At 49.9% G+C, this 23745-nt stretch overlaps 1 protein-coding gene across 1 annotated transcript; it reads left to right on the top strand.

Moving 5' to 3' along the window:
* The first annotated feature begins 1606 nt into the window (after positions 1 to 1606).
* On the top strand, positions 1607 to 22072 carry LOC136541962 (probable monogalactosyldiacylglycerol synthase 1, chloroplastic). Its single transcript, XM_066534156.1, has 8 exons — positions 1607 to 2246; positions 2875 to 3047; positions 3646 to 3807; positions 3919 to 4060; positions 4175 to 4399; positions 4736 to 4798; positions 4912 to 4986; positions 21715 to 22072. The coding sequence occupies exons 1-8, from the start codon at positions 1707 to 1709 to the stop codon at positions 21949 to 21951; spliced, it is 1617 nt and encodes a 538-aa protein (XP_066390253.1). The 5' UTR covers positions 1607 to 1706; the 3' UTR covers positions 21952 to 22072.
* The last annotated feature ends 1673 nt before the right edge of the window (positions 22073 to 23745 follow it).

Genomic DNA, 23745 nt, shown 5'->3' with positions numbered 1-23745 from the left:
ACATCAACGACAAAATGTATACCTACGACAGGTATCCGAGACATAGGTCGAGCATCGGTCCATCGTCCCTCACCCAATCCTATTTTTGGTCGATAGGTCCAATGTTCGTCGCTCCCACCATTCTTGCCTTCACATTTTTTTTAGAAATTCTTGCCTTCACAGATGGCAGACGATCCATAACACGAGTCCAAAGGCTCAAGGCCCAATGAAGGTCGGTGTTGCCATACATACATGAAGCTTGATCGTTTGGCTGTGGCTCGTCGTAAACGATCGTAAATTTTCAACCGGAACGGTATTTTTCTCTCACACAAACCAGCCAATAGTACTTCTTCACGAACCAGCAACGATACGAACCAGCCAACCGAACAGGCTGATGGCCGTGTCGTTCACAAATCACAACATCAGTCCAGGGCTCAGGGCCCAGTGAAGGTTGGTATTGCCATGCACGGGCGTATAGTCTATTTACATGCTGTTTAAATGCTACACAATAACCAGCCGTTTTTGTCTAATCGTCCATTTTCTCCGGTTAACCCCGTTCAAGTGCACAGCTTTTTACCGTTATAGTTTCGATGAACATTGACGAAGTTAGAGTGTTTTGTCCTCCAAAACAACGCCAGTTACAGTGTGGAGCTGCAAAACATTTGCTAGCACCACACCGATCATTTTATGGTGTGGATCGCTACTTGACATGACACACACAGGCGTGTATATCGCCTTTCACATTTCTCGATTTCACAATAGATATACACAATATCCGTTCCATCTAAACTGAATTAATCTCCAATTGATTTCCCATTATGCTTGAACCTTCAGACAAAGTATTATCCATCAGGCCCTAACATTTGTGCGGCGTGTTATTATAGTGCAATTATTACTTGTCAATGGGATAATAAAATACCAGCTATACTAGCTGTTTTTTTTATAACTTCGGGAGGAGTTGGAGAGGAGGATACTGAACTTAGTGCCTGGTTCAGTGTGTTGACCTGTCAAAGAATACATCATCCCACCTGCTATTTGTTGAGGGAAGCTGTCATCATGCATATAAAATTTATTTACAAGGCCGCCACCTACATGTGATGGAAAAAGCTGATGTGTATAGCATACGAATTTTCTCACAAACATTATACTCCATTAGCCAATAAGTCACATGTAACATGACTCGGTTAGTTTTACTGACTTCACATTGATTTTTTTTGAACTTTGACTTCACATTGCTTTGAGTTGTTAGGCAGAATCTTTATACACTTTGAGGGACCATCTTTTGCCGGGTCACGATGGGAAAAAACGAAGACCTCGCTGGCCATCATGATTCATGAGCCGCCGGAACCCACATCAACTTCACACGCCTTGCCAACCCCAACGGCCGCCACCAACACGAATTTGGATGGTTGAGAGAAATTTTGGAGAAATTATCAGAGAAAAACATCGTTCAAAAAAAAAAAAAAGTGGATCCAGTCAGATTTAGCCGGGTTAAGGACAGGCGAACGGGGCCGATGACACTGGACACGGACACGGACACGGACCCAACCCAACGCATCGTCGTCATTGTCGCGAACAAAACCGACGCGCACCCCCTCCCCGGCTGTGTGGCTCGCCTCTCCCTCTCCCTCTCCCTCTCCCCCTCCCCCACCTCCACCACCACCGCGCCCCTCCGCACTCGAATGCCACGACCACGAGACTGACCTCTCCTCGCCGCCTCAGCCGCGATGCCCGCGCCGACCGCCGAGCCGGCGCTCCCGGCGGCCTTCCTCCTGCGCGTCCCGTCCCCGCTCCTCTCCACACCGCTCCCCGGCGCCGCACTCTCCGCCTCCCCCGCGCCCTCCTCCTCCTCCCACCACCATGCCTCCTTCCTCCCGCGCCCGCGCGGGGGCCCCCGCGCGCTCTCCGTCGCCATCTCCGTGCCGGGCCCCACTTCCTCAGCAGCGGCGTCGCGGCTCCACCAGATGTGGGGCGAGTTCGCGCGGTTCGTGCGGCTGCACGGGAACCAAATCGCGCCGCTCGGGTTCGCGTCCCTGGGCCTGGGTCTCGGCGGCGGCGGCGGCGGGGGTAACGCCGGCGGTGGTGGGGGAGGAGGAGGGGGTGGAGGGGATGTGGACGGGGTAGGCGAGGTGGAGGAGGAGGCCGCGGCGCGGGCCGAGGCGCCGAAGAAGGTGCTGATCCTCATGAGCGACACGGGCGGCGGTCACCGCGCGTCTGCCGAGGCCATCAAGGCTGCCTTCACCCAGGAGTTCGGCGACGACTATCAGGTGCGGTTTTGCTTCTCTCTTCTCGCCTGGGATTTACATACACCTGTAGAAGTCGTATTCTAGGCCGTGTAGCGTGTACACTTACAGTTTCGCTTTGAATTTTTCATTCTAAGTTGCCTTATGTGTTACACTCACGGCCTTTAAGACATTTCACACAATAAGCTGTACGAACTTGGTTGGCGCAATTACCATCGATTTGATTTTGCTGTTGCTTGTTCAGCATTGAATAAGGTCGTCCTATCCTACCCTACTTATACTTAGGTTGATGTGCTCACAACAGCTAATTATGGGGAAATCTTTTGCCATGATACTGTCTGTCCTTGCAACCACCTTCTTTTGATGCTTTAGCATAATGCTGTACTGATGCAGACCTTTTATTGGAGAAGAAGGATGCCCATTTGTTTGCTTATGGTGGTGCTCATTGGTATTGCCTAGTGACTTGTTAATGTTGGAATGGTTAAATAGCCAGTAATGAAGTGACACATATTTTTTATTAGTCATTGCTGTATATATAGGAGAATGGGGGAATTTTGGTAGTTGGTATTCTCGACTTACGGTGCCAAGTGTCATCTGCATTAATTTGGTTCATAAATATACAATGAACCAATGACTGATATTCCACTTACAGGTATTTGTCACTGATCTGTGGACTGACCACACTCCATGGCCATTTAATCAACTGCCTAGGAGCTATAGTTTTTTGGTGAAACATGGACCCCTGTGGAAGATGACATACTATGGTACTGCACCACGTGTAATCCATCAGCCTCATTTTGCTGCAACATCCACATTCATAGCAAGGTTACTGGCTATATCACAATTTCTATTTTACATTATGGAAGGGTCTCCATAGTTTTCTCGCCACCTTCATGAATTACTAGGCTTGTACATTTGTAGATACACTGTTCCTCATACAATTTTGCTTACCTCAGTGCTTAGACAACAAGCACTGAATAAGTGAATAACCACTACGTGATGTAGATTAGGAAAAAATGTTATTTATTGTTTTTCATACTTCCTTTCCTTATTTTTCTTTTATCTGAGTGAGGCTTTCACCCCTATTTCCTGCCACATTAGCAGAGTCAAAATAAAAAAAATATATTCATGTACCTGCAGTGTTTGACCTGTAATTGCCCATCATGAACTAAATCTTGTACTGATTGAAGAACAAAGATAACCACGAAGAACAACAATGAACAACTTTGTATTCCAGATACCAGACTATATTTGTATCCTAGGGCCTTAATCCTATGACTGCTTGTGACGACTAGCATCAGGTGTGTGTAGGATTCTCAAAATCCTGCATAGGAAGTAGACCATGATTTCCTTACAAATTGTACTGTTCTGTAGCTAGCTCTGTCTCTCTCTGCCTCTCTGAAATTGCCACTTCTTTATGCAGAGAGGTTGCAAAAGGTCTACTGAAGTACCAACCAGATGTAATTATCAGTGTACACCCTTTAATGCAACATGTGCCCCTCCGAGTTCTAAGATCCAAAGGTCTCTTGGATAAGATCCCATTCACAACTGTTATCACGGATCTCAGCACCTGTCACCCAACATGGTATGCTGGCCTCAGTGTTCTGCATAACTCAAATGCTTCTTTGTAGTTTCTTATCAAAATGTGAGACATACACTCTTACAATGAAATAGTTATCCTACTGTTGCCCCTTAGGTTCCATAAGCTTGTCACTAGATGTTACTGCCCATCAACTGAGGTGGAAAAGAGAGCACTAAAAGCTGGTCTGAAGCCCTCACAGATTAAAGTCTATGGCCTCCCTGTTCGACCCTCTTTTGTCAAACCTATTCGACCGAAGGTACAAAATTTCTTCAGCTAATTGCAGTGTAGCATTGTCCTACTGATTTTTATGAATCTTTTCCATCTTCCAGAACTTACTGATTGTAGTATCTATTGTTAACCTTTTTAATAGGATGAACTGCGAAGAGAGTTAGGCATGGATGAAGATCTGCCTGCTGTTTTATTAATGGGTGGGGGTGAAGGGATGGGTCCTATTGAGGCCACTGCTAAAGCGCTTGGTGATTCTCTGTATGATGAAAACCTAGGGGAACCCACTGGTCAAATACTTGTAATTTGTGGGCGTAATAAGAAGCTGACCAATCGATTGCAGTCGATAAATTGGAAAGTTCCAGTTCAGGTACTTCCCTGGAAGCTGATTTGTAATATCCATTAAGTTTAACATTACAACTGCCTTACCAGTTCCTTGATGTTGCTTTTTCCTCAGCAAAAGAATTTTTCTTCAACCCTTTCAACTGCATAGATAGCTTAAATGAACTTAAGCCAAGGTACATTGTTTCTTGGCTAGTAGCAGTTGTGTATTTTTGAACTTCGAATACATGAGACTAAATACTGCAGCAATAATATCGTATGGATATCTTAAAAAAAGAAGTCTCTAACTAAAAGCGGCTCTTATATTTCACACCTCTTGGACATACAGATTTCTTCATAAATCCTTGTTTAAAAAAAAAAATAGGTGAAAGGCTTTGTTACAAAGATGGAAGAATGTATGGGTGCTTGTGATTGTATCATTACAAAGGTATGCTTTACTTTAGCCTCTCATGTTCAAATCATGCAGCTTGTTTTTGAATATGTGATACATGTACATAATTTGTGGTGATGTTGTGATACATGATTTCTGTTGAACTTCAGGCAGGACCTGGTACAATTGCAGAGGCGATGATCCGTGGCTTACCAATTATTCTAAATGGTTATATTGCTGGACAGGTATTTTTCTTTAGCAACTCATTGTAGAGACTGTTTTATTCCATTATTAGTTCTCATGGTGCTGCATCTTGCTCTCCTCAAATATGATCTGTCTGAAGAACATTGAAATTACCCCTGGATTATTGACTCATTGACCATTTCTTTGTTAAATATCTAGGAGACACAGTCAGTAAAAGCCACACAAATAGAAGATTGTTGTACTGTCATAGATTTATATACTATATACCATGAGCTCAAGCTTAGCTCTAAATCATGGCTAGGTTTGTTTAGATGTTTACGTATCCAAAATTTACTTGTCTATGTAAGATTATCATACCTTTGACTTCATCTTTGTGGTTCACTCAGTATAACCTATACAAAAGTCAAAAGGTATAAGCAACTGTTAATTGCACTGATACTCATACCTTGCAACTAGGCCTGTTCACTCACGCTTTTAGCTGGTCTTGTTAATGAAACCAAAACAAACCATCAGGTGCCCGTTTTCTAAGTAGCACGGATACGGATACGTGTATCGGTATCGGAAGGATACGGATACGCGGATACGGCAATTTCTTAAACAACCCGATACACGGATACGTTTTAACTATTTTATTAATAAATAGATAACAATGCATATTAAATTGCAAAATAGATGTTCAAGTTCAACATAGAGACATTTAAGGTCTATTACACTCAGAATAACATGACAGTAGGTTCTAATTTAGGAAATTAATAAATAAATGCTCTAATCAGTAATCAGGAAGGGGTAATGGCCTTTGGCCTGATGGGGCAGGGCGCACTGGCTCAGATCTAAATTGGATTGGGGAGGGAGAGGAACTCACCTAAGCAGGGGGCACGAGGCAGGGTGCAGTCTCCGGCTCGCCGTCACAGGGGCTCGTTGGCGTTGCAGCTGGCCGGGCGCAGCTCTTCGTTGCCATCGCAGGGGCTCGTTGCTGGAGGCGGGGTGCAGCTCTTCGTCGCCGTCGCGGGGGCTCCTTGTCGCCGGCGAGGGCGGAGGCTGGTCGCCGTCGTAGGGGCTCGTTGGCGTTGCAGCCGGCCAGGCGCAGCTCTTCGTTGCCGTTGTAGGGGCTCGTTGCTGGAGGTGGGGTGCAGCTCTTCGTCGTCATCGCGGGGGCTCCTTGTCGCCGGCGAGGGCGGAGGCTGGTCGCCGGCGGGCGGCGGACACGGGCGCTACGTGGGGGAGTTGGCCAGTCCGGGAGGCGGAGGCGGCTTCGGCTGCGTGAGGCGGACTGCGCGTGGGAGGGGTCGGGAGTAGGGCAAAGGCAAAGAATGGGACGGTGGTAAGTTGGGTTGGGCCGTATCGACTGGGCCGAAACGTTTCCTTTCCTTAGTTTTCAGCCCAAATAAACAGGGATACGCGGACACGTATCCCGGCCGTATCCCAGGCGTATCCGTGTCGGAAACGTATCCGATATGGGATACGCACCTTCCCTGCCGTATCCGTGTTTCTGAGCCCGTTTTGACTGTAAACCAGATGCGATGCTGCTGCTAACACCACCTATTGAACCTGACGAAGATGATTGGTGCTGCCAACGCTGCCCGTACGCCGCCTCCACGTAGTTTGACACTTTGATCCTTCCTACACTCGCCATCTTCCTTCTCTGTCTCCCTGTCTTCCTCATGACCAATTAGAATGCCACAATTTGAAGTTCAACAGAAGACTGCCAGAGGCACAAGCGGTCCTAGAAGGAGCACTATGGATGGTTCAAGGATTTCTTCCACTTCCGCCAATTTTCTATCTGTTCTTACCCCATCCCTTACCCTAATTTGTGATTGAACCACTCATGGAGCAAGAGTTCAGGGCAATCAGCATGAGAGCATCGGTGCTGCTGCAACTGCCACGGTGGAAGAAGCACAGGCCCCAGCTTGACTCCAAAGGGCTTGTTCCACTCAACACACACTTGAGGAGATATGCCGGTGGTGTGTGTGTGTGTGTGGGGGGGGGGGGGGGGGGGGTGTTCACAGCGACATCGATTTTGTACTATCGCTGGCGAGAATAGTGCGTTGAGGGTGGCCCTGCCGGAGGTGGAGCCATGGCAAGTTGCCCCCACCTGCACCATAACTCATGCAGTCATGCTACTCACTCAATCAACTACAGATGTAGCTGCCATGGCGCTGGTTGCCGATGATCACCACAGCTTGGCTCTGCTAGATGGGTTGGCTGGTCCAAAAAATCCTGAGCTGGAGGCTATGCATCATTTTGCCGTGTTTGAGCCGAGCACATACGGATGCGGCAGGGCTCCCTCTGGCCTCTGGACTGGATTCTGATCTGGTTCACAGCCTGTTTCTTGGTCGGTAGCGCTGTCCGCAGTGCACCCCCGAAAGGGCGGCTCTAGCACGTGGGTCAGGGGAAGGTATTTTTCTTTAGCAACTCAGTGTAGGGCAGTAGGGGCTGTTCTATTCCATTATTAGTTCTCATGGTGCTGCATCTCGCTCTCCTCAAATATGAGCTGTCTGAAGAACATTGAAATTATTCCCTGGATCATTGACTTATTTGACAATTTCAATGTTAAATATCCAGGAGCAGTGAGTAAAAATCACACAAATAGAAGATTGTTGTATTGACATAGATTTATATTACCATATACCATGAGCTCAAGCTTAGCTCCAAATCATGGCTAGCCTTGTTTAGATGTGTACGTATATAAAATTTACTTGCCCATGTAAGATTATCATCCCTTGATTTCATCCTTTAATTACACTGATACACTCATACCTTATAACTAGGTCAGTTCACTCACGCTTTTAGCCAGTTTTGTTAATGAAACCAAAACAAACCATCAGGTGCAAGTTTGACTGTAAACTGGCTGTGGTGATGCCACTAACAACATCCACCGGCACCTAATGAACTAAACAAAGATGCTTGGTGCTGCCAACGCTGCCTGTACGCCGCCTCCATGTAGTTTGATCCCTCCTACACTGTCGCCATCTTCCTTCTCTGTCTCCCCGTCTTCCTCTCATGACAAAGCAGACTGCCGCAATTTGGAAGAACAACAGAAGACCACAGCACTATGGATGGTTCAAGGATTTGTTGCACTTCTGCAATTTTTTCTCTGATCTTACCAAATCCCTTACCCTAATTTGTGATTGAACCACTCATGGAGCGAAAGTTCAGGGCAACCTGCATGAGAGTCTGTGCTGTTGCAATGCCACAGTGGAAGCACAGGCCACAACTCAACTCAGACGGGCCTGTTCGACCCAGTGCACGTGTCATGTAGGGCAGCAGGGGACCGGCTGCATGCAGCCAGGACGGTATCCCAGGGGGTGCCGGCTGTAATCAATGGCAATTAGTGTCTGGGGAATAGATTAGAGTTAATGAGAGATTTGAGTTAATGTTGGGGAGAGAAACAAGGAGCCAGGGCTGGGCACCTAGGGGCTGAGCTCCTCTATTTATGTCAAGGGCCTCGAACCCTTGACTGGCCGGACCTCGGCTACGTAGCTCGTAGCCGCCGTCCGTCACGCCGGCGAGGTTATGCCCCTCAGCCGTCGGCTTACAGAGAAGAGAGGTAGATTAGAGATAACTTCTTCCTTTTTCCCTCAATTGGTTTCCCGTACAAGCATATATGGCTCTCGGCCAAACAGAAGGAGAAGGCTCTCCTTAATTGTAGGACTAATCTTAACAAAGAAATAACTAACAAAGGAAACAACTAATCAGGTGACTAACTTTCCTCCTAGCCACTCGCTTGCCCTTCCTGCGTCCTGGCTGCGCGCTCGGCCTCCCGGCGCACGTCGCGGGCTCGCCTGCGCCTGGCGTACGTGCGCCCGCACATGACATCTCTCCCGCCGTCGAAGACCAGCTCGTCCTCGAGCTGAAAATCAGGGAACCGAGCACGGAAGTCGTCGTAGTCCTCCCAGCTTGCCGATGCAGCCGGCTCATCTTGCCACTGGACCAACACCTGCCGTACCCCGCGAGCCAGCCGGCCGGCGGTGACCGCCGCAGGCACCGGCACCATAGCGCCATTGTGGGTTGGTGGCAGTGCCGGGGGTGTTGCAGGCGGCGTGCCAACGAACTTCTTGAGCACCCCAACGTGGAACACATCATGGAGACGGGCCCCTGGTGGAAGATCGAGCCGGACAGCCACGGCGTTGATGACCTCCCCGACGCGATACGGCCCGACGAACCGGGGCTTGAGCTTGCCGGTGGTGGTACGTGGCAGTGACGCTGCTGGGCGCTGCCGGAGCCGGAGGAGTGCCCAGTCACCAACTTGGAAAGCCACTGGACAATGGTGCTGGTCGTAGACACGCTTCTGGACCGCCTGGGCCTGTTCGAGGCGGTAGCGGACGTCGTCGAGGAAGGCCGCGCGGTCCTCCATCTCCTGGGCAACAGCAGCCACGCGCGTCTCGCCAGGCTCATAAGAGCGGATGGTTGGCGGATCGCGGCCATAGACCACGCGGAACGGCGTCTCCCGGAGCGACGATTGGAAGGCCGTGTTGTAGGTGTATTCGGCCCACGGGAGCCAGCGAAGCCACTGTCGAGGACGGTCGCCGGTGAAGCAGCGGAGGTACATGACGATCACCCTGTTGGCGGCCTCCGTCTGGCCATCCGTTTGCGGGTGAAAGGCCGACGACATGAAGAGCTTGGTGCCAGTGAGGCGCATGAGCTCGGTCCAGAACGCCGACGTGAACACCGGGTCGCGGTCCGAGACGATGGACTGGGGAATGCCATGAAGGCGGACGATGTCGCCGAAGAACGCTTGGGCGACGGATTCGGCGGTGTAGGGGTGCGCCAGCGGAATGAAGTGGCAGTACTTGCTGAAGCGGTCGACGACGGAGAGGATGACTGTCTTGCCCTGCACCTGGGGCAACGCTTCAATGAAATCGATGCCGATGTCGGCCCAAACGCTGGACGGAATGGGCAGCGGCTGGAGCAGCCCGACCGGCCTCAGGTGGTCCGTCTTGTACTTCTGGCACGTGGCGCACGCCTTCACAAAATCCTGCACCAAACGACGCATGTTGGGGAAATGAAAATCACGCCGTAGGCGGTGCAGCGTGTGATGAACGCCTTCATGGCCGTCGTCGTGGACCGCGGCCAGGATCTCTTGAAGGAGTGGCGACGCGGGCGGGATGTAGAGGCGGCCCGCCAGGGTGACCATGGCATCGATGATGGCCCACGACGCGGCGCGGGTGCCCGCACGGAGTTCGTCGTGGACGGCGACCAGCGCTGGGTCGGTGGCCTGGGCATGGCGGAGGCGCTCGATGAAGTCGAACCGGGGCGCTGAAATGGCTAGCAGCTCGCCCGCATCGTTGTCGCGGCGGGATAGAGCGTCGGCGACAGTGTTCGTAGCCCCGGAGCGGTACTCCACTGTGAAGTCGAAGCCCAAGAGCTTGCCGACCCAGTGGTGCTATGGAATCGTGGTGAGGCGCTGATCGAGGAGGTATTTCAAGCTGTAGTGGTCCGTCTTGACGAGGAAGCGGCGCCCCCACAGGTAGGGCCTCCAATGCCGGACCGCCTGAACCAGGCCAATGAGCTCGCGCTCGTAGGCAGCCAGGGCGCGGTGGCGCGGTGCCACTGGCCGGCTGAAGTACGCCACCGGGTGTCCCGCCTGGACTAGTACCGCCCCAAAGCCGACCGTGGACGCGTCACACTTGACGACGAACAGCTTGGCGAAGTCGGGCATGGCGAGGACAGGGGCCGACATGACCGCCGCTTTGAGCGCCGAGAACGCCGCGGCCGCTGCGTCGTCCCATGCGAAGCCATCCTTCTTGAGCAACGCCGTCAGGGGCGCGGCCACCGTGCCATAGTTATGTACGAACTTGCGGTAGTACCCCGCGAGTCCGAGGAAGCCACGAACAGCACGGGCGGAGCGTGGCGCCGGCCAATCATGGATGGCCTGCACCTTGGCCGGATCCATGGCGACGCCCGCAGCGGAGATAACGTGGCCGAGGTAGGCGACGGCGGAGGCACCGAAGGAGCATTTGGTGCGCTTGACGAAGAGCTGGTGGCGGCTGAGCTCGTCGAAGACAGCACACAGGTGCCGCAGGTGATCCACCCATGTCCTGTTGTAAATCAAGATATCGTCAAAAAATACGAGGACGAAGCGACGGAGGAACGGCCGCAGAACGTCGTTCATCAAGGCTTGGAACGTGGCCGGTGCGTTGCAGAGTCCGAACGCCATGACCAGGAACTCGTACAGGCCGTCATGCGTGCGGAACGCCGTCTTGTGGATGTCCTCGGGCCGCATGCGGACCTGGTGGTATCCCGACCGCAGGTCGAGCTTGGAGAAGAATTTGGCGCCGTTGAGCTCATCCAGCAGCTCATCTACCACCGGAATTGGGAAGGCGTCTTTGACCGTCACGGCGTTCAGGGCCCGGTAGTCGATGCAGAAGCGCCAGGAACCGTCGGGCTTCTTCACAAGGAGGACCGGCGACGAGAACGGGGAGTCGCTGCGGCGGACGATCCCTTGTTCAATCATGGCGGCACATTGCCGCTCCAACTCATCCTTGTGGGCAGCCGGGTACCGATAGGGGCGTACGGCTACCAGTTGTGCAGCGGCCTTCAGCAGGATGCGGTGATCATGGGCGCGCTTGGGGGGTAGGCCAGTCGGAGTGGCGAAGACCCCTGCAAACGCGTCGAGGAGAGCCTCCAGGAGCGGCTCGCCAGTGGACAAGGCGCGCGCCGCCGGCCCCGCCGCCGTGGCCAGTCCAGCCCAGGAGATGGTGCGGCCCCCATGCTGGAAAGACATGCGCCGGTTGGCCAGGTCCCAGACAATGGGCCCCAACGCGCCGAGCCACTTGGTGCCGAGGACGATGTCATACCCGGCCAGGGGCATGACGAAGAGATCCGTCGGGAACGCAGCACCGGCGATGAGCAGCGGCGCGTCGCGGATGACGCCGGCGCAGGTGATCTTCTCGCCATTGGTGACCATGGCCGTGAGGCGGGGACGTTGCCGGAGAGGGAAGTTCCGAGCGCCGCGCGGCCTCCTCGGAGATGAAATTGTGGGTGCTGCCGGAGTCGAGGAGGGCGACGAGCGAGGCGGCCCCCAGTGTTACCGCGAGCTGCATGGTGTCCGTCATGGACACACCGGCCACCGCCTGCAGCGAGAAGCAGGGGGCGTCCTTGTCCGCGGCGTCAGCGACGTCTTCGGTGTCATCAATCTCCACACCGTCCACGAAGAAAATCCGCTTGCAAAACCTGTTATGGCCACGAGAGTACTTTTCATCACAGTTAAAACAGAGGCCAAGGCGGCGACGTTCCGCCTGCTCCGCCGTGGAGAGGCGCCGCTGGTTGCCCTCGCGGCGTCCCTGGTCGGCACCCGCCGGCGGTGCGGGAAGTGCCAGCTGCTGGGGCGGTGCGGGAAGAGCTTGGCGAGGCGGCGGCGGCGGCAGCAGACCGCGCGCGCCAGGCCGGACCGGGGCCTGAGGTGGCCTGTCGATCTCCATGAGCTCCACTTGACGCGCCAGGCTCATCGCGGCGGCGAGCATGTCAGGATTGTGGATGCGCACCGCGTGACTCAAAGGCGGAAGGAGGCCGCCGGTGAAGAGTTGCACCCGCTGAGCCTCGTCAAGCCGACCGGCGCGGGGCAGGAGTGCCTGGAAGCGGTTGGAGTACTCCTCCACTGTTCTGGTGCGCCGGCACTCGGAAAGCTCGAACATCGGGGCGGAACGGAGAGGAGGCCCGAACCTCTCGTTCAGGAGGTCTTTGAATCGGCCCCAGGACGGGGCGCCATCATCTTCTTCGAGCTGGTTGTACCACAGCTGCGCGACGTCGTCCAGATGGTAAGATGCCATCCGAACACGTTCCTCTCCCATGGTGCGGTGGTGACGGAAGTACGACTCGCATTTGTTGATGAACAGCATCGGATCGACGGTGCCATCAAAGCGGGGGAAGTCCCACTTTTTGTGCTTGATGAACGGATCTTGGTCGCGCTGCCCGTCGGGGCGACGGCCCCCTCCGTTGTCCGAGGACGACGAGGACTTGTCCTTCATGGCCGCCATATCGGACTTCAGATACGACACCTCCGTGCTGAGGGACCTCAGTTCGGCGAGCACGTCGGCAAGGGTGGGCTCGGCCATGGCTGCGGTAGGGGTTGGCGGCGATGGCGGTGGCGGCGGCTGGTGGGCTGCGGTGGAAGAGTGGGTGGAGCGGGTGGGCGAGGATCGACGAGACCGTGATACCAGGTTGTCAAGGGCCTCGAACCCTTGACTGGCCGGACCTCGGCTACGTAGCTCGTAGCCGCCGTCCGTCACGCCGGCGAGGTTATGCCCCTCAGTCGTCGGCTTACAGAGAAGAGAGGTAGATTAGAGATAACTTCTTCCTTTTTCCCTCAATTGGTTTCCCGTACAAGCATATATGGCTCTCGGCCAAACAGAAGGAGAAGGCTCTCCTTAATTGTAGGACTAATCTTAACAAAGAAATAACTAACAAAGGAAACAACTAATCAGGTGGCTAACTTTCCTCCTAGCCACTCGCCTGCCCTTCCTGCGTCCTGGCTGCGCGCTCGGCCTCCCGGCGCACGTCGCGGGCTCGCCTGCGCCTGGCGTACGTGCGCCCGCACATGACAATTTATACCCTGTAACCAGTTGAGATTGGATCAAGCAATGAACAACAAACAATCTATTTACCCCCAAATATTCTAGTCTCCCTCCACGCCGACTTTGCCCGGCCTTCCTCTTGGCAATGGTTATCCTCCCTATCCTCGATATGAACTAGGGTTCATAGAATCTGGTTTCGGCTTCCCGGCGCTCCTCTTCCACCTCTGCTCCGCCGCCAAACCCAGCAGCCACCACGCCATCTGCCCCAGCCTCACCAACGACTTCCGCCGCCTCCATGTCATGAGTTAGGGATCCTTTCCTATGGCTTCTGCTGTCGGTCATCCATCACCATCAAGTGATGAGCCAATCACTGCACTCGTTGAGGGGACTCGCCATCTCGCAGAGGAGATGGATCGCTTCGTCGTGATGTTCAACCGCTGCCGTGCTCACTTGGAGAAGTCAGAGCATGAACTCCAAGCAGCAGTGTGGCTACAGGCGGCAGCAAGAGGGTTCCTGGTAAGGCACACCACCAGGAAGATGCGGGCAGCGATCAACCCTGCGCCTTCAACGATCCCATCCACCGCATCATTAGGTGTTGTCGCAACACACAGTCCAGTCGGCGCTCACGATGGGTATGGTTGTGCCAACAAGCGGCAGACGTTCACCAAAATCCTCCAGGCTTGATGAGTGGGATATGGCACCGCCACCAGCACTAGCCGTCTCCTTTGTTCTGTCACCTGTTTTGGTGTCGCTGGACAGGCCCAGCATACTGCTGAAGCTAGCTGTTGGGCTCTTCCCATGGGATCCAGGAGGACGTTGTCAGCTTCATCGACTGCTATCCAAGCTTCCAGCTTGAGGACGAGCTGCTCGTCAAGGGGGGGATAGATGTCATGTGGGGCAGCGGGGACCGGCTGCATGCAGCTAGGTGTTAGTTGATCTCCACCAAGGGCCCTATCTCTACTCACTGATCGGGGGACCCAACCCTAATTCGGTTGGAGGGCCCCTGTCGCACAGCACACATAAAAGGAAGGTGGGAGTGAGGGCTTGGACTACGAGGTTCACTGGAGCCGCCACACCCACCTACAGTAACCCTAATACCGATCTAAAGAGCTGCTGCCAGCGACGGGATGTGCCCCAACCACCGCCGTCTCCCACTGCAGGACACCGCCGGCGTCACTATACTTCATCTCGCCGACGCTGGACGTCTTCTACACCGCGACACTGGATGCGGTGCATCTACTGAAGGGCTAGGAGCCTACTCGGATCTACGGGTTACACAGAAAGGTACACCAATCCTACGATTTTAACAATGGTATCAGAGACAGGTTACCTCTGTGTATTCCTGTGTATCCCTAACCCTAACCGGGTAAAAGCAAAAGAAAGAGAGACCGGCTCACGGTCTACCGGTCATCACCGCCACCGCGCGTGGGGGAAAGGAGCCGCACCGTTCGACGGCGCACGGCAAAAGTAAAGAAAAGAATAGATCCTTTCGGATCAGAGAAGAAATAGGGCCCTAGGCTCACAGAGCCGAAACCCTAACCCTAGAACGGGGATAATCTGTTCGGGTAAACAAGGGAAAAGAAAAGAAATAAAAGAAAACAGAACCTAACCCTAGATCCATTCGGATGTCAAAGAAAAGAAAGGAAAAACAGAAAAGAAAGGGGAAAAGAACAGGGTCGGCATACGAACCCTAAACCTAACCCTAGAATGGATCCTCATCCCTAACCGGTTGAATCCGAGAAGAAACAAAAGAAATCAAAGAAAAGAAAAGAAAGGAATCAAAGAAACCCTAACCCTAATCCCCTCCTTCGGTTCGGTTCGGATAAGAGGAAAGCGAGATCCAAATCGAAAAGAAGGGGGTGGGAAAGGAGAAAGGGAAGGGGACGGATCCACCCTCGCCGGCGCGGGAAAAGAAGAGCCGGGACAGCCTTTCGCCGGCGCGGGAGAAGAAGAGTCGAGCCGGGGGCGCCGCGGCCAGGTCGCTCGACGGCGGCGTGCTCACCCGTTGGGGAGCACGCGCGCCGGCGAGGGGGCCGGGGACGGCGCCAAGGCTCGCTCCACCGCCCGCTCGCTCGTCGTCGGTCGCTCGCGGCTGCACTGAGGTAGAGAGAAGAGAGAGCGGCGAGCAAAGAGAGAGAAGGGCAAGTGCCGAATGAGACTAGGGTTTCAGGGCCCGCGGCCGGAGTCGTTTTTTATTCGGCCGAAACAATCGGACGGCCGTCGGATCAGATCCAACGGCGCCGGATGCACGGGCCCGCGAGCGGCCCAGGCGGGGGGAGCACGCCGCGGCAGTTTGCCGGCCCAGGCCTAGGTTGCGGCCTGGGTGCGGCCTGCGCGCGCGGAGAGAGGCGGGCCGAGCTGGTTTTACCGGTTGGGCCGAAAAAAGGGAAAGAATCTAGATCAGTTTTTCTTTTCCAGTAATTGCTAATTTCTGGAAAATGAAAAATATATCAAAGAAAATATGAAAAGTGATTTTACCTGTGGGTAAAATTCAAGAAATTGAACATATGTTTTCCGTTGCGAAAGAAAAGTACATCCTCTAGTGATTTTGAACCGACATGATATTTAACTGGAGAAAAGAAAAGATTTTCCAGAAAATGTTTATTCCCTGGAAATTGATTAATGGATTAAAGAAAATATAAAAAAGCAATTTTCCCTGTGGGTAAATTTCAAGAAGAGAAGTTTTTCCATAGCTAGAGATTATTTATTCTCCAGTTAATTTGTACCAACGTGGTATTTAATTGGAGAAAAAGAAAAGTTTTCCGCTGCTAAAGAAATTGTTGATTCTCCAGTTATTTTGAACCAATGTGGTATTTAATTGGAGAAAAGAGATTTGTCATGGATTATGATGTTATTTTCTGACCAACGTTGTTAATAACAATATCGTAATTTTAATGATTTATGCATTGATTCTACTTATACCCAACGGTGATGTAGAATTAGTGTATAAGAACAGATGTTAAAGTTAAAGATTTATGTATTAATTCTACTTCTGTCCAATGGTGATGTAGAATTAGTATGTAAGAACAGTTGTGAAAGTTAAAGATTTATGCATTAATTCTATTTCTGCCCAACGATGATGTAGAATTAGTGTATAAGAATAATTGTATGTTTTGATTTTGACCAACGTTGGAATCAAGACATGCAAATGGCGTTATTTTTATGTTAAGAAAAGTTTTGACCTGGTTTTTCATCTTGTCTGAGGTGGACTGGGTAGTCACCTCACCGTGTTCCACTGAGTTTGTGGCACTGGTGAGGAAGACAAAAGAGAATGATGCCGATTAGGCAACTAAAGAGAGGGATTTTGAATCCCAAAAGATATCCTATGCCCTTATGCATAGGAAGTGGGTCACTGCCAACAAGAAATGTTTGGCTGTGATAAAGAACATGATTGAACCTGCAATTGTGGGCTCAATCCCAAAATATGACACAGTAACCGAGTACTTCGATAGTATAAAGAGTCAGTTCATATGCCACTCAGCTGATGAAGCAGCTAGTGACAGATTGTTAATCTGGAAGTGGTGGCATAAGAGAGCTCACGATGCGTTGTCGAAATTATGGCACTATCGTTCAGGCCATATTTCGAGGGGGAGAATAGAAAGACTAGTTAAGAATGATATTCTTCCTCCATTAGAGCTCTCAGATTTAAAACAATGCAGAGAATGCATAAAAGGAAAGTATGTAAAGAAGATTAAGAAAGATGACAAACGAAGCGCAGGAATTTTACAGATTATTCATACAGACATCTGTGATCAGCTTTTCCTGTAAAGAGTGTGGATGGTTATGATTCGTTCATAACATTCACAGATGATTACTCCCATTATGGCTATATTTATCCAATCAAAGAAAGAAAAGATGTATTGGATAAATTTAAGATATTAAAGATTAAGATAGTCAGGTCTGACCGGTGGGGAGTACTACGGTCGGCATACCCTAAAAGAATGGCATAGTAGTCTAGTATTCTACACCGGGCGAACCTCAGCAGAATAGAGTAGCTAAAAGAATCAATCGCACCTTGATGGATTGGTGGGCAGTATGATAAGTTACTCCACCTTACAGTTGAGCCTGTGGATGGAGGCGTTGAAAACGGCCATTCATATTCTCAATAAAGTATCAAGAAAGTCGGTGCCTAAAACACCGTATGAGTTGTGGACAGAAAGAGTACCCTCACTAAATACTTGAGTGTGTGGGGGAGCCCTGCTAAGGCTAAAGTATTTAACCCAAACATTGGGAAACTGGATCCCAAAATAGTAAGTTGCCATTTCATTGGCTATAAAGAAAAGTTAAAAGATTTTTGTTTCTACTATCCAGAGTGACATACAAAGTCTGTGGAAACGAGACACGCTGTTTTCCTAGAGGATGAAAAGATGAGGGGGAGCATGGTAGCTCGAGAAATTGACCTTGAAGTGAAGCGGGTGTATGCGCCCACTCCAATGATTCATGAGCCAATTTTTTCACTACATGCTGTCGCTGCACTGACAGTGCAAGATACTATGGTGTCAGCACCTGTTGTTATTCCACCTGTGGCAACAATGAATGAAAATGAGGAACCTGTTCTTCAGGATCCTATAGAACCTATTGCCACACATGAGGGGGAGCGACAACAGCCTCAAACAGAAGATGTGCCAAATGTGGAGGCCCCTAGAAGGTCTGAAAGAGTTAGAAAATCGATTATTTCTGCTGATTATGAAGTGTATTACACTAAGGAATTTCAAATGGAGGATGATCCCACCTCATTTGAAGAAGCCATGAGAAGTGATCATTCATCAAAGTGGCTTGAGGCCATGGAAGATGAAATGAAATCGATGAATGCCAATAGAGTTTGGGACTTGAAAATAATTCCTAAAGGAGCCAAAACTGTAGGTTGTAAATGGATCTACAGAACAAAACTTGACTCTCAAGGGAATATAGAAACATATAAAGCGTGACTTGTGGCAAAAGGCTTTATGCAAAGAGAAGGGATTGATTACAATGAGACCTTTTCTCCAGTCTCATGTAAAGTTTTCTTCAGAATCATAATGGCATTAGCGGCACATTACGATTGAGAATTACATCAGATAGATGTAAAGACGGCATTTATCAACGGAGACTTGGAGGAAAATGTTTACATGGCACAACTGAAAGGTTTTGTCATGGAAGGAAAAGAACGAATGGGATGTCGCCTAAAGAAATTCATTTATGGATTAAAGCAAGCTTCAAGACAGTGGTACTTGAAGTTTGATCAGTCAATAAAGAATTTTGGGTTTTAAAAGAGAATGTAGAGGACAATTATGTCAATACAAAGTTTAAGAATGGGAAGTTTAACTTCCTTGTCCTGTATGTAGATGATATCTTACTTGCTAGTAGTGATGTCAGTCTACTACTGCAGACAAAGAAATTTGATATGAAAGATCTTGGCGAAGTCTCGTTCGTTCTAGGGATCGAGATTCACTGAGATAGAAGAAAAAGGGTATAAGGACTGTCACAAAAGGCATACATGGAAAAGATCTTAAAGAAATTCAGTATGCACAAAAGTAGTCCCTCACCTGCTCCTATAGTCAAAGGCGACAGATATGGGGATTTTCAATGCCCCAGGAACCAATATGAGCTCAATCGACAAAGTGAAAGTGGTTCCATATGCTTCAGCTGTCGGAAGCTTGCAACATGCTCAAGTATGTACGCGCCCTGACTTTGCATTTGTTACCGGGTTTTACTTGGCAGATTCCAGAGCAATTCTGGAATAGAACACTGAAATTAGTAAAGAAAGTCTTGCATTATTTGCAAGGAATGAAAGGCCTCATGATGACATATAGAAGATCTGATTCACTCCACATGGTGGGATATTCAGATTCTGATTATGCGAGAGTGAATGCATATCCAGACGTGGATTTTCTATCATCTCGCAAAGGAGAGTTATTTCATGGAAAAGCTCAAAGCAAACCGTCACTACATCGTTCACAATGTATGACAGTTTGTAGCGTGATATGAGGCAACGGGCAGGTGAACTAACTAACGAAGTTCATACCCGGTTTAAAGGTGGTTGACGACATCTATAGACCACTTAAAGTAATACTGCGATGATAATCTGGCAGTACAGTATGCTCACAACATAAGTCAAGTGGTGCTGCCAAACACATTGACATAGAGTATTATGTTGTGAAAGATAAAGTCCGGGATCAAGTCATAAGTCTTGAGCATATAAGAACAGAAAGGATGCTCGCGGATCCGCTTACAAAAGGCTTACGACTCAACATGTTCAGAGGACATGGTGTTCAGAGAACATGTAGCTAGCTTGGGTTTAAGGGAAAGCCTAAAATATTCCTGGACAAAAGAAGGCCCAAAGATAAGTATCTATTTTAGAACAGAGTAGTGAGTTGTAGCTGTTAAGTCTATCGGCAATGGACCGTGACGATGAGACATGCTCTATGAGCTAATTTGTAATGGAATGAACAAAAGCAAATGATATGAAAGTGAAAGATGGAATAAGATCAAGGGGGAGAATGTTAGTTGATCTCCACTAATAGGCCCAACGGCCTATTGGACCCTATCTCTACTCCCTGATCGGGGGAGCCCAACCCTAATTCGGTTGGAGGGCCCCTGTCGCACAGCATACATAAAAGGAAGGTGGGAGTGAGGGCTTGGACTACGAGGTTCACTGGAGCCGCCACACCCACCTACAGTAACCCTAATACCGATCTAAAGAGCTGCTGCCAGCGACGGGATGTGCCCCAACCACCGCCGTCTCCCACTGCAGGACACCGCCGGCGTCACTAGACTTCATCTCGCCGGCGCTGGACGTCTTCTAGACCGCGACACTGGCTGCGGTGCATCTACTGAAGGGCTAGGAGCCTACTCGGATCTACGGGTTACACAGAAAGGTACACCAATTCTACGATTTTAACACCAGGATGGTATCCCAGGGGGTGCCGGCTGTAATCAATGGCAATTAGAGTCTGGGGAATATATTAGAGTTAATGAGAGATTTGAGTTAATGTTGGGGAGAGAAACAAGGAGCCAGGGCTGGGCACCTAGGGGCTGAGCTCCTCTATTTATACCCTGTAACCAGTTGAGATTGGATCAAGTAATGAACAACAAACAATCTAGTTACCCCCAAATATTCTAATCTCCCTCCACACAGACTTTGCCCGGTCTTGCTCTTGGCAATGGTTATCCTCCCTATCCTCGATATGAACTAGGGTTCATAGCAGCACGCTTGAGGAGATGCTGCCGGTGCGGGTTCTCAGTGGCATTGATTCTGTACAGTCACTGGCAAGAATAGTGCGTTAAGGGTGGCCCCTGTTGGAGGTGGAGCCATGGCAATTTGCCCAGCTTCACCATAACTCATGCTACTCACAATCGACTACGGCTGTGGCTGCTGCAGTTCCGGTGGTTCATTTTTTTTAGGGCTGCCGGTTGCTGATGATCTCCGCAATTTGGCTCTGCTAGACGGGCTGGCTGGTCCAAACTGCAGTCTAGCTAACCCGTATGGAAACTGTAGAGCCGGTTTTGACAGGCTGGTTTCACGGGTTGGATTGGTTGCGACCAAACCATGAACAGGGCTGCTTGTACACTGGTTGGCTGGTCCAAACCACGGTCTAGATCAACCTGTATGGAAACTGTGGAGCCGTAGGCTGGTTTCATGGGTTGGATTGTTTGGCACCAAACCATGAACAGGGTTACTTGTCACTATTTAGGATGGCACTTCAAGGAACTAGCAAAAACAGTCACTGTTCAGTTGAGAACCAGTCAAATTGACTAAGTTAATTTTCTTCAAAATGGCTCATTCAGGATCTAAATAACAGTGGTCTTATTTTTAGGCGAAATAAATGTAGTTTTCCTTCTTACACATGACCCAAGGTGCCAATCATCAAATTCTAAAAATCTGAAATTCAAAGCTTGTCAAATGGAACACCTGTGTTTGAAATTCTGGTAGTTGTTATTCCTCCTTTTTACCCTCAAAACAACTTTTTAAGCCCTTCAACATGGCACTGATATCGGAATGTATCGAAGGCCATTTTTTGTTGTTCACCTTCAATGAGATGCCTTCTCATGTCAAGAGACAAGTGTACTAGCAACCTAGAATATTGAAGGCCCATCTACTATTAGCCCCGTATATGGCCCACGAGGCTCTCTGTATACTTAACAGCATTAAACTAATGTCGTTACATGAGTATTAGTCTTATGCTAAGCATGATATACATTTCATTCTAAAATGGTCTCGTCTTATGCTAAGCATGATATACATTTCATTCTAAAATGGTCTCTTAACTTAAACAGGAAGCTGGCAATGTTCCGTACGTTGTTGAAAATGGATGTGGAAAGTTCTCGAAATCTCCAGAACAGATTGCGAAGATAGTTGCCGACTGGTTTGGCCCAAGGTCAGACGAACTCAGAGTAATGTCCCAGAATGCCCTCAAACTAGCACGGCCGGATGCTGTGTTCAAAATCGTCCACGATCTGCACGAGCTCGTTAGGCAAAAATGTTTTGTACCCCAATATGCATGTGCAACATAAAAGGTCGTATCCTCTATTTTGTGTACTTAATTTTTTTTACCCCGATGCGGCACTAGTTAGAGCTGATTGTGAGGATTGCAAATATTTCCGAAATGAAAATGTATGGAGTGCTCCAGTTTAATTTTTCCGAAATACTTTTTGTTTCTGGGACTCAACTGACTCGTATCTAAAGCCTAGCACTGTTGTGACTTGTGAGTGCTGCTTGCAGATTGGATTTACGAACTCAATCCCGATGAAATTTCCAATGGATTACTTGGACGTCATGTGTTTTCCTCGGATCATTGAGGTAGCCAGTTCATTTGCACGCATAAATAATGTGAAGTGAGGCTGAGTCTAATCCTCGAAATCAGTTGGTAGGATCGGGTGACGTGTCCGTGAGTATCTTTCAGCTACGTTATATACTGTGTGTATGAGGTGTGCATGTATGGTGGTGTGTGTTTGTTTGCGAACAAATACTACTTCTGTACTTAGAGGAGAGGCTCAAAAAAAAAAGTTGGTAGGATCTGGTCAAAGTCAAACATGGGAGCACTGCACTGCCCAGCAGCCTCAGGCTGCTTACATGACTGACACTTCCCTGATCACCATAACCCAATGGCACTATTCCTGCATGTGGCAAACCTTCTGCGGTCGTGCCCTCCGATCTGTCAGTCAGTCGAGCACACATAACCACCCCCTTTGGAAAATACTACTCCTCCTAATACCATACCAGCGTTATCAATTATGGTGAGTGGTGGGGAACTTGGCGCCTGATCTGCTGACCGCTGGTACACTGCTTTGGTACGTAGACCGAACCGTCAGGCTCCATCTATCCGGCTCCGGGTTTGATCCTAAATCTACTAGCCAGCTCGAGGCTGTTTTAGCTCAAAAAACCTCTCGTGTTGTGCTTGACCGCTGAAGAATCCTGAGCTGTGGAGGCTATGAATTGGTTTGGCCACGTTTGACATACGGATGCGGCGGGGCTCTGGACTGGAGTTCTGGCCTGGTTCACACACAGCCTGTTCCTTGGTCGCTAACGCTGTCCGCTGCCCACCCAGCACGCGGGTCAGGGGGACACTGTCAGGTCAGGTGAGCTCGTTATGCTTACCGACTGTGCTGCAGGTTTTCGAAAGAAAAAAAATATTTGGTTTTCGACTGTGCTGCACTGGCTTCACGGATTGTGCGTCCGTGATTGTACTCGTCTTCTTTTTCTTCTTGTATAATCTAGTTTTTTTTTTGACGTTGATTTTGTTTTTCTTCTTCACGGATTGTGCGTCTGTTTTAGTTCCAGTTAACCGAGGTAGTATTTTCTATGTCTGGTAATATTCTTCTGCTAGAGTTCGTATCATCAGTATTGTTCGTACTCCGATTGGCAGGGGGTAGTGGATTGAAATTGAAGATTCACCGTGGTGACACTAGATTTTCTTATCTTATTTTGCCGTACCGATGATAACCATCGTGCGACGAGACTGATGATCTGTTTTCTGTAGCAACACATTCGTCCACAGTGCTTGTATATTCCCTGTGTGCTGTTTTCTTGCGGGTGTCTTCAAATGGAAAGGCCGCGGAGGCCCTCGGTCCTCCACGTCTGAATTCTGGTCACTGAAGGACCGGCATGACCACCTGATCTCCTTTTCAGTCGTGAGAAAAACTTTATAATACTGCGTCCATCTCTCATGTGGCCGTCGACGTGCCTTGTACACTTATAATTCATAGATAAAACAGATGGAAATTGGAGTTCTCACAATCTCTATCTGTTTCATTAATCTCTTTTGTGGCACTAGCAGTGGCAGCAGGTTGCATGGACGTTCTGCGGCA

This window comes from Miscanthus floridulus, chromosome 3 (assembly GCF_019320115.1).
Source record: "Miscanthus floridulus cultivar M001 chromosome 3, ASM1932011v1, whole genome shotgun sequence".
Classification (NCBI taxonomy): domain Eukaryota; kingdom Viridiplantae; phylum Streptophyta; class Magnoliopsida; order Poales; family Poaceae; genus Miscanthus; species Miscanthus floridulus.
This window is presented reverse-complemented; position numbering and strand designations above follow the sequence as displayed.